This window comes from Tachypleus tridentatus, chromosome 11 (genome assembly GCF_004210375.1).
Source record: "Tachypleus tridentatus isolate NWPU-2018 chromosome 11, ASM421037v1, whole genome shotgun sequence".
In the NCBI taxonomy this organism is placed as follows: domain Eukaryota; kingdom Metazoa; phylum Arthropoda; class Merostomata; order Xiphosura; family Limulidae; genus Tachypleus; species Tachypleus tridentatus.
The window spans coordinates 73,235,688-73,247,937 of record NC_134835.1 but is presented as its reverse complement, the minus strand read 5'-3'; the positions used below and the strand labels follow the sequence as shown (position 1 = coordinate 73,247,937).

Sequence of the window (12,250 nt, the reverse complement as noted above, 5' to 3'; positions counted from 1 at the left end):
AAAAAGAAAGATATGTTAAAACGTATTATATTTATTATAGATAAAGCAAAAAATCATGCTATATAAAAGGGCATACCTTGTAAAGATGTAATGTAAAGGTGACGTACTTAATGTGAAATGCTTGTAATCTTTGTTATTGCAATTGAATCAAGCAACAACATAAAAACAATGGATCAAATTCCCACTTTCAGTTTACACTACCTGTTTTTACAACACACTTAAAGTGTTTGCCTTTTCGTATAATATGACTTTTTTATACTGCACCTTTATATAACTGATCCCTTTGTTCTCATTTGGATATAACTGTACATACAAAATGTTGTTGTCAAATTGAAATCGTACGACATTTGTTTCTGTAACGAAGTAATTTGTTTTCGTAAAGCACTTGCATAACTTTTTTATCTCTCCTCTTCGGCAGTCACTTTCACGGTTAATTTAAGCTATGTATTCGTATGTTAAAATGCCATTAACTAATGAGGGTAACCAAGAATTATTTCTTTTATTGATCTGCAGAGAGTCTTGATCTGTCCACTTTATTTTAAGTGTGTTATTATGATAACTAAGGCTATTCAAAATTATTTTAAACATTAAAAGGACTGGAAAAGTTTGTACTTATAAGATACAAAGGTGATAGACTTCGTGGCGGATATTGAATTTGACTTATTATTTTCCCATACATTATTGATCAACGTTACAGTTACAACTTTTTAGACTTAGAATAACGTTGTATATTGTTGTATTCAGAGGTGATATTATTAGTAACTTTAGGGCAAACACACTTCGAAACTATTAATAATACGTAGATAAGGTTTTTTTTTAATTTCACGAAAAGCTACACGAGGGCTATCTGTGCTAGCCTTCCCTCATTAAGTAGTGTGAAACAAGAGGGAAGGCAGCTAGTCATCACCACCCAACGCCAACTTTTGGGCTACTCTTTTACCAACGAATAGTGGGATTGACCGTCACATTATAACGCCCCCACGACTGAAAGGGCAAGCATGTTTGGTGTGACAGGGATTCGAACCCGCGACCTTGGGATTACGAGTCGAGCGCCTTGATCACCTGGCCATGCGGGGCCTTATAATACGTTTGAAATATAACAGAAGTGAATTAGATAAAAGTTGAGAAATAATGTTTCCATGTAGTCTATAATGCTAACATACCCTTACAAATACTCTTATTTTAGGTATTTTCATGCTTTTATTTTTATATAAGAAATAAAATACACAACATTAGTTCGAAACTAGATAATTGTTGGTGTTATAATAAGAAATACACTTTGATAATAATTACAACAATTATAGTTGTAAGCGGGAAGGATTAACAGTTTCAAAACAATATTTGTTGAACAAATCAATTCTCCACAAATCTAACCTGTCTAAAGGGTTAATTAAAGTTACCCCCTGTAGGTAGATATTTGGGTTTCAATTCCCGCGGTGGTAAGGGCACAGATAGTTTTTTTTGCTCGAGAACAACAAGCAAAATATTCATTTTACTTCTAGAGAGCTAGCAAAAATTAGTTATTGTGTAAATATTAAAACAATTAATTTTTTTTCTAATTTTATCGATAAGCTCAATACATGTTATGAGTGAGGACATTTATATAAATTTAAATAAAAAAATAAAAATAGTGGTTTATATTATTGCAATCTATTACATGTGTAATAATAATGATAAAAAGAGATCGCAAGTAAATATTTCTAAGCCTAGTTATTAAAAGATCAAAGTATATGAGCTAAAAAGACTACATTTTAAAGGCTAAAATGTTTCTGAATGTATATTTTAAATGTTTTTAGAAGGATAATGTGTACTTGCAAAGCCAGTTTTATAGTGAACATTTATTTGAAGCTTTGGAGGTTTATACGTAGAGATTACTCAGAACTAATTTTGCTTGAACTCACATATAAGACTGGTTATTAGAAAACAAGTTCAAAACAAAAATGCCGTATTGTCTATAGTTACAAATTAACAGCACCACTACAAAAGTTGTACTAGTCATCTTTATAATCTAACCACACAGCTACCAAAGTCGTACTTCTAACTGCTGGAACAAACCACACAGCTACTAAAAAGTTGTACAAATAGTTATTAGAAACTAAATACATAACCACAAACTTGTACCAATAGTTGTTAGAAACTAAATAAATAACTACAAATTTGTGTCAATAGTTGTTATAAACTAAATACGTAACTACAAAGGTGTACTAGTAGTTGTTAAAAGCTAACAATGCCAGCTTCAGTAATTATATTTATTACAAATTAGCTTCTTACCTAAAAGGTTCAATTAATGATTATTATAAGCTACTCATATAAGTACAAAGTAATTTTAATAATTGCTAGAAACAAACTATGTGATCAAAATGCCTAATTATGTTTGTCTCACTAGAGATCGCGCGGAAAAGAGGGATATAGAGAATGATGTCACCGGAGATGAAGAAGTAACAGTTATAAAGGGCGAGTTCTTAGGAGCGCGTTGCTATGCAACATGACAAACGATCATTTCGTCATAATCCACAAAGTGGAACCGCAATCATAATGAGATTATGTCTTAACATGGAATCAATGGCTAGGTTTAATACAGTTGGTATAAAACACAAATTCATTAGTCCTGTATTTAATCATACTTCTTGACCTTTTATATGTAAGTCGTCCACAAAATGAAGTATATTTAATGTTCAAACTTAAGCTAATCATTATTCACTCACTTTAATTTATGCTCTTCTTTTACATATACTTAATGCCTTTAATAATAAAGGATTTAACATATAAATTATAGTTTTCGTTCAATAACTTTATATATTATAAAATGTCTTTTTTAACATACAAACTTTTTATACACATATAATGCATGTTTCACTAACTTTAGCCTTAACATCTAGTTAGTAAACTGTGTAGTAAGTCATATTGCTACATAAGACATTTGATTCATAACTGATATAAAATATCAAACTTACCATGTTAAAAATAAATCTTTGAGTAAACTTTCTTCTACAGAAATATAATTTATACCACTTACACGTTCAAAAGTACAGTGTCAACTAGGAAATGCAAAGTTTAATGTACGTGTGTCATTTTCACTACAGTCATTAACATTAAAAGCATACAAGAACCCTGCAATAATTTATGTGTCCCCTAGTATTGCTATTCTCTTTGTTAAATATGAATGAAAATATTATAAATTAACACTATCAATTCCCTTTACAATCTTAAACACCTCAATCATATCCCTCCTAACTCATCTTTTCTTTAACACTCCTACGAAAAAAATATTTACATCCACTAAAGTGATTTTGGGGCCTATCAGGCCTCATATATTTTTCCAATAGAAACACAGTGATTTAGCAACATTCATTACAAACAACTTTAGAATGGCTCTGACAAACATTTTTTTTTACAATTTGAGCAAACAATTTTCGACTGTCTATCTTTTGATCTGCCGCACAAATGGCATCGTCCTCTTTTTGCCCTCTTTGCAGGCGGTTCACATGAGGTTGTTTTGTCATTATCTTTGCAGTAAATATCTTTGATTTCAAGCACCAATTGCCGTATAAATTCTCTTCTGGCTCTTGATTTATGTTGACGAAGAAATTTTGGATATTATGTCGAGTATAGAACGAAAGCATTGTACGCAGCAAGATCTAGAATGTTATAGAATATGCAGACTGACCAGCGCTTTGATCGCCTCTTTGTTGTATAATATCTCACCAGTTGATCGAGAGTGTCGACACCTGCCTTCGTTGCATTGTAAAGATTGACGATTTTGGGCTTTCCATTCTCTTCTACTTCACCAGACTGATGCTGAGAACTCAGTAGTAGCACATATTTTCCTGGTTTGTCTGAGTGCCTGAGAAGAGTGATGTCGTCATGGTAGAAAACTTTGCTGATAACTCTCTAGATTTTGCATTTATTTCAGGAGGCAGGAAGGTTCTTGATTTCCGTATGGTTCCAACAAGTCCTGTTCTTTTTGTTCGTAGGTACTTGGCAAGTGTCATTGTTGTGAAGAAATTATCTGTCGTTATTGTCCTTCCTTTTCCAAGAAATGGCTGACTCAGTTCTCTGACTATTCTTTCTCCTTGATTTGTTTCTGTCGTATTTCCAACCTTTCCAGTATAAATTTGAGCGTTGAGGAGGTAACTTGTCTTTGCATCTGTTAGGCACCAAATCTTTATTCTGTATTTGCCTGGCTTTGTCGGAATGCATGTTCTGAAGCCAACTCTTCCTTTGAAGTTACATAGTTGTTCATCCACTGTCAGGTATTCGCTTGGGTTGTAACTGTTTTTGCAATTTTCAATGAAAAAATTCCAGACTCCAGAGATGGCGGCATCTTTTATTTCTCTATTTCTTTGAGAGTGGATGTCAAATCTGATTTTTGAGCACATTTTTTTTTGAATTTGTCTTGTGTAATCAGTTTTCGCAAAAATGGCAAACCGAATTCAGTTGAAAACATTTCGTCTATCGATGCATTTTTGGATTTGCTTATTCCAAGGAAAAGATTAGCTGCGATCCATTTCCAGAGGTCTTCTTCAAAAATTGGTTCTTTCATGACGGTGTTTGTTGAGTGAATGTTCTGTTCCATCATATTATCAGAAATTAAAATTTTGAATGTTTCGAATGGAGCAGCTTGCCTTGTAATGCTTGGGTTCCCATTGAATATATTGAGAGTTGCGGTTCTCCTGTTGATCCTTGAAGGTGTTGTTGAATAACTAAAATTCTTATCTTTGGACAAAAGTTCGTTCACTGGCATCGTAGTAAGATCTTCTTGATTAATTTCTTCACTTTCAGAAGGGTACGGCGCGATTTGTTCATCATTTTCGGCTTCAGAAGGATCATCATCACAACTTTCAGAGTAGTTTTCGACATTATCATGTTCACTTTCATCGTCGGATGGTTTTGTCAGTAAATGTACACCTTCATCAAGAGATATCATTTTTGACACGGTTTGAAGATTTCAGCTCCTATATATATAGGATTTGTGGATTCTTCTAGAATATTCTTGAAGCTTCTAGAATATTCTAGATTATTCTAAATACTTCTGTAAAGTTTCTAGAATGTTCTAGAACAGGCCTGGGCAAACTAGGCAATAATCAGGACCGTCTAAAATTATTGTTGGAGTAGAGTTATTATCCTAAATATCCATCTTTTGAAAAGAAGTTGTAAAATTAATATATTTTTACTATAATTTGCTTTTTTCGGTTGCCCAGGCCTGTTCTAGAATTTGTCAGAAAATAAATAAAGTCATTTTTATGTTTTTTGATCTGGGGGCTAATAGGCCCCAAAATACCCTTAGTGGATGTTTTAAAAAAAAAAAAAATAATATTATTTCGCAAACGTCTGAAAAGTCAAAATATTATTGCTCCTTAAAATATAAAGGGATAGGGTCAGTTAATGGCAATTTCATTTAAATACAAAATTATTAGCCTAATATTAATAACCTTTCAAGTTGCTCTGGGGCCTATAAGTCCCAATTTTCGTAGGAGTGTTAAAGAGAAATCGAGTTGAGAAATTTTAAAATCTCTTTGTACGCGTATGACCACCGAACCATTCCAGGCGCCATTGTGGTAGCCTTTATCTGAATCCTTTCCAACAATTCAATTACTTTCCTAAGGTAATGAGCCCAAGGCTGAACACAATACCCCACATGTGGCCTAACAATGATCTACACAATTAACTTATAACCTTTTTAGACTGGTAATCAATATTTCTGTAGATACAACCGAAAGTCATATTTATACAACCACTAGAAGCAGCACACTGCTTCTATACTACACCAAGATTTCTTTCTTTCATAAGCTTTTAAGACTATTCTAATCCAAATTATACTTTATAATTTAAACTATGATAACCCACATACATTGTTTTGCACTTATTATAACTAAAATTCACTTTCTAGTTACTTGCCTAATTTATTAAATTATCTAAATCTATTTGTAAGTCAGAAACTTCTCTTTACAACTAGGAACACACAAGACTTTAATGTCATGTGTAAATTTAAGTAATTTTTTGATCATTCTTTCATCTATGCCATTGAAGCAAATGAAAAAGGCAAAGGTCCTAAGAATGAGCCCTGTGGTACCATAATTGTGACATTAATTCAGTTTGACTGTATTACGTTTGTAACAGCCCTTTGCTTTCTTCCGTCCAATTAGCTACCATATCCACTACACCTGTAGAGATAATTTGTTTTACAAGCATTTTATGCAGTTTTCAGAAAATACAGACACAACAAGTTTACATATTTACCCTCATGTACATAAGCAGTAAATTTTTCAAGGAATTTCAAGAGATTTGTGAAGCAAGACTTTTTCCCTTAGCGAAACTATATTGACTATCCAGTAATATTTAAATCTTTTTTACCTGGCTTTGCAAAGCATCTTATATCGAAATTTCCAAAACTTTTTTCATTACTGATGTTTCACTAATGGGTCTATAATTACCAGAACATTTAAAAAAATGTTTTGGTCACTCATTTAAGTAGATATTAAACTTAGAATTGAATGTGTTTTATTATATAATTCGTTGTACTGTATAGCGAAACATTATACATTTGGCATGTTTTACATGTCTAACTAAATATGATAAAATAATAATGAATTGATGTTTCATTTTAAAACTGTTTGAGCATTAGGTATGACAAAAAACTAAGGACCTACATATTTCATTTGTAAACAGAGAGGATACTATCCCGTTACTTCCAACAGATGATTTAAGTTTCTTAGTCACTAGAAGGCATTAAGGTCAAACTACATCCAGTAAATATAAGTATGATGTTTAAAAGTACCTTAAGCCAAAACAGTTCGGTAACAGATAACTTGAACAAATTCGACAAGTACACCTCTCCAGGAGTTAATTTCAAATGAATAGGAACTGTAAGTGATTTAGTTGGTGTAGTGATCTTTAGTGGTTTTCTAGTTTTTATCAAGATTATCATTAAAATACGGAAGTGTTTACATTGGCATTAATAGGAATAATGCAGGTACAACTATACTCGTGCGATATACGATGCGTGTTTCTGTGGCAATGAGGACGACCATTTCTCACACGGATTTACAAGTCCGAGTATTCTAACACCAAGTCCAGTATTAAACTAATCTAACAATTTGGTATGACGTATTCCACTATCGAAATCTCAGTATTTTTCATCACATGTTAAAGTGTGCCAGCATTATATAAACTAGACTAACAGGTGGCTACTGGAAGAAACTTAGATTGTTTCATATTTAAAAAAAATCAAATATCAATTATTTGAAACTTTGTATCAGAAGATCAGCTAAAAAATCTAAACTAACAATTAATGGTAATTAATTTTAATTATGAACAATATTTAGGAAGCACCATATGTAATAACGACTGTACTGTACTGATTGGGCGTCGCCTAATGATTAGCGTGCTGAGCAGTGCATTGCAAGACCAGCTTCAAACCGTGATGCTGCTAAATTCGATATGCACGTTGAGCTGTGAGTACAGTATGAAAATAAGTTATTCCATTATTTAGTTCACGGAGACACTAAATACCTCGTGATTGCGGGCGCTGCTTGCTGGCTGCCTTCCCTCTCGCGCCAAACATGCTCGCTCTTTCACCCGTGGGGGCGTTATAATGTGGCGGTCAATCCCACTATTCGTTGGTAAAAGAGTAGCCCAAGAGTTGGCGGTTGGTGGTGATGACTAGCTGCCTTCCCTCTAGTCTTACACTGCTAAATTAGGGACGGCTAGCACAGATAGCCCTCGAGTAGCTTTGTGCGAAATTCAAAAAACAAACAAACAAGCTGCCTTCTCTCTGGTTAGTAGTTCAAATGTAAGAACAACTATACCTGAGCCCCAGAAATTTCTGCTTGGCCGTTTAGCGTAAAATGACTCCCAGGTTGAAAATATCAATTCTTATATGTTACAATATAAATAAAACTGTTGAAACAAGACAATGATAGTTTTTTCCACAAATTTAGTAAGTAAATAAAAATAATTCGCTTATGTCGATACTTAAAATTTTTAAACTCATCAGAAGATGTGAAAGTGCATACTCAAACAGTCAATAGATACGGACACTAAAGTATATATTTCAAAATATTAATAGATACGATACAAAGAGAAGTTATAGTAGAACGTAAAAGTAAATATTTGAAAATATCAGTAAAACACCAAAGTAAATAGTCAAACTATCAGAAAGTGCGATAAAATTTATAATTTAAACGTCAGTAGATTTGGTATAGCACAGAGTTAAATAGTAGATAAAATACATAGTTTAAAAGTCTGTACATGTGATACAGTACATAGTTAAACAGTTAGTAGATACTATACAGTACATAATCTAAACTTCAATAGATATGATACAGCACGTAAACAGAAAGAAGATACGATACAATATACAATATAAACATCAGTAGATACGACACAACACATAGTTGAACGGTCAGAAGATAGGATATAGTACATAATTTAATTGTCAATAAATACTATGTAAAAACATTGATTAATGTTTACACACATTATATTTAACAACAGTTAAGTAGTGTGATCCAAAGAAGTATTATTTTAAATATTCAATAAACACGGGTCAGTACACAATCAAATTTAACAGAAAAGATAAAGTTTAAAAAATAATTAAGAATGAAGAAAGTGAGATCTAAGTTGACAAGTAATATGAATGTATTTTTATTCTGTATGTTAACACTGTGGAAACAAATGGATTTGCCAGTAAATGTCTGTAATAATTCCATTTGTAATAGTGGAACTTAGAGCGCATAAATAATGTATTTTGCATTCTGTGGATACTATTTTTGTGTCTTATAGGCCCGAACATTATTAGAATATATAATTAGATATAGCATAAGATAATATTATAGATTCTACATTTGTTGTTGCAGCTTGTATTATCAGAGCTGTGAGGATATTTAGACAAAACAAATGATGCTATTATACTGTCGAAATGAAACCTACCTTCAGGTGGAAAAACCTGTGTAGAACGAAGTGGCTGGGTCACAGCTATGTTTTCGTTTCTGTCTAATGTTCTCATAGCCTCAATACTATACTATATTTCAGGACCTTGCTTGAATCTGAAGGAGAAGACGCTAGCGCCACTGATGGGCTCGTACTGAACTACCTATACTGACTGAAGAGTAGTGATTTATGAGAAGTACTTGTCGATGCCACAGGTTGTCATGCCAAAATCATACGTTTCCTTTGAATTTATCTGTTGATTCGAGCTACGTCTTGTGACGTACTTGTTTACGTTAGCTTAAAACGCCCTAAAACTGATTTACAAAGAATTCTGAGATTTCGCAACAGTGTGCTGTATAAATGACAGCTGGGTACAAGTCCTGTAATACTGTCAAATAAATACTTAGTCTACAAAGCTTGACAGAAAAGATTAACAACTTCAGGTAGGCGGTTTATACCATTTTCCTTTCGTTCGTTTTCTGTAATGAAATTTCTAAATAAGTTCAGAGTAAACGACATTAAGAACATTTGATTTGTTACGAAGGATAACCAAAATACACAAGAATTGTTTGAACGTTACCCCAGCTTACGAAATCATTAAAGATAACTCAAAATACAATTAAGGAGCATAAGTAATAAATTATGTTCACTTTAGCCATTATAGATCACATTGTGCTTCTAATAAGGTGAAATAAATTATTCATTAAAGGGTTACATGATTAAATAATGAAAAGGAGAATTAGGATAATATACGATGATGAAAAATATTTGTTGTTATTTCGTCAAAACGTGTTATGCGGCAACACGTTTTTTTTTCGTGTAAAGCTAGAAACACATTTTTACTGGGAATTAAACATTTACGTAGCTAGGGGCGCAAAGGGGTACATCTGTCCCCGGTCGCAGCATCGGGAAGGGGCGCCAAATTGATGTTACATAATTAGAAATTATGTAGGGGGCGCGAAAACTGACTTTGTCCCCGGGCGCTGCAAGCCTTAGCTACGCCAATGGAATTAAACCTTTTTTATTCGTGAATTCAAACTCTCCTTAATAAGAATGAAAGTCCTTCTTTAATTGGTTAAACTTATTATTTAACAGAAATCAAAACCGTGGTACCATAATTAAAAAAAAATCACTTTAAGCAAGAACTGAATCCGTGGTACCATAAAGTAAAATCATCCTTAATAGAATCAAAACGTTGTTATCATATAGACCATCTTTAATAGGAACCAAAACCCTTTTTGGTAACACAAAATCATCTCTAACATGACTAAAAACCATTTTTTTGTGAAGTAAAATCACATTTAGTTAGATCAAAAACCTCGTGAAAAATAATGAATATCAGCAGATATTCTTACACTGAACTGCGATAATTTTATTAGTTTTGTTTGAAATTCTCAAAAGCATGAATAGTAGTTTTAAACAGTTATTTTTGTTAATTATATTCAAAGACTAAAGTATTACAAATTATATCAGTCATAAACTGTGTGACAAGCAAAGCCTTTATAAATTATAAATTGCTTGAGAACTTTACCTAAACTGTAAGGTTTATCAATGTGTAACTCAACTCTTATAACTTTTGAATGTTTTTACATCTTAATCTCCAAAGTGAAGTCATCACACATCGTTAATCGTCTAAACCTAATGAATTATTACTAATTTCAAACATAATTAACAACGCACATTTAGATGCTCCACGGAAGTCTATAGATATTCAACGTCAATGTCTGCAAATGAACTTTAAATTAAAACGAAGTGTTTAATATTCATTTACATTCTGTTATAAAGACTATTATTACAGTCAGTCACAAATATTTTATCTGAGACTCAGCATGGCCAGGTGGTTAAGGCGCTTGGCTCGTAATCAGAGGGTTGTGGGGCTCAAATCACCGTCGTACCAAACATGCTTGCCTTTTCAGCCGTAGGGGCGTTATTATGTAACGGTCAATCCCACTAGTCGTTGGTAAAAAAGTAGCCCAAGAGTTGGCGGTGGGTGGTGATAACTAGCTGTCTTCCCTTTAGTCTTACATTGCTAAGTTAGGGGCGGCTAGCACAGATTGCCCTCGAGTAGCATTGCGCAAAATTAAAAAACAAACAAACTTTTACCCGAAAGTTATAAAATATCTAAGAGAGGGCTTTCAAATGATAAGAGAAGTATAGTATTCAAGCATGCTTCCATAACTTTAAATGAAGATTTAATTTAGTAAGCATGTAAAACAAACTTAAAAATATATATGAAATCAACACAACCTATTATTTGGTCACATGATTTCTGGTATGTTTTATGTAGGAATATTTTATTTTATTATTAACGTAATCCTTAGTTGAAAGAAAGATATCACAGAAAAAGAACTAAAGCCTTGTATAGATTCTTTTTTGTAATTAACCTTTAAGCTTCATTCAGCTTAAAATTAGCAAAATTATGACCGGTGCATAGCCTAATCAAAAACCTAATGCATTTCCAATTTCTTTGTCTTCTAATCATATGTTCATGGTGGTTATTAATTCTAAATTTTTGGCCATTCCAGGTTCATCACGTGGTAAAGAACTGAAACGGAAATAGCTGTTGACTTTGTTAGATTATTTAGACTCGGATCCCATTAAGTATGAAGTTTGAACAGATCTCATGCTTTTACAATTAGGAAGTTGTTTCAGCAAAATCATTCTGTCATCTTGGAATTGGACACAATCCAGGACGAAATCTTACATGGTTGTAGGTCGTCAAGTAACGACTGAAGAAAATAAAGTTTTTTATTGTTTCCACTATATCAAAACAATATTTAAACATTTTTCCTGAAAATTTTAAGAAATTGTATACCATTGTAATTAATGCTACATTTTTATATTTACATAATAATTAAAAACCTTTCTGAAAATTATAGCCCACTGAGTTGAGTGCATACAATATTGAAATGCTACTAAAGTTTAGATACGTTTTAACAAAAACGCAGATTTTCGTTTGGGCAACATACGAGGTACCATTATGTATTGTTTTTAAAAATCTATTCCAATATATGCCAGCGTGGCAATGAAATTGATTTATAGATAAAATGCAATCAGAAGAACCAGAACTATCTTGTAGTCGTTCATAGAAAGTTTTTTGAAATATTGTAATGACTTCAAATTAGTTACAAGTTATCATCTATAAGTGGTTGAACAATTTTATAACAAACAGGAAATTAAAGTAAAGATAAAAATTGATAATTTTGTTGTTCACTTAGTAAAATGGTGATGAAATTTATTGAAAATATATAAATGATAAAAGAACAGTGCAGTACATTATTCAAAGGATTGAGCATAGGTAAAAGCAACAAATCAATCA

The 12,250-nt window shown here is 32.5% G+C and overlaps 1 protein-coding gene across 3 annotated transcripts in view; it reads right to left on the bottom strand.

The window, feature by feature from the left end:
* Positions 1–9,155, bottom strand: part of LOC143232456 (synaptotagmin-10-like) — a 38,594-nt gene extending 29,439 nt beyond the window's left edge. For all 3 annotated transcript variants that reach the window (XM_076467935.1, XM_076467936.1, XM_076467937.1), the window contains exon 1: positions 8,932–9,155. In XM_076467935.1, coding sequence (XP_076324050.1) covers positions 8,932–9,007 — 76 coding nt within the window. In that variant the 5' untranslated portion in view covers positions 9,008–9,155. The remainder of the gene's footprint in view (positions 1–8,931) is intronic.
* Between the last annotated feature and the right edge of the window lie 3,095 nt (positions 9,156–12,250).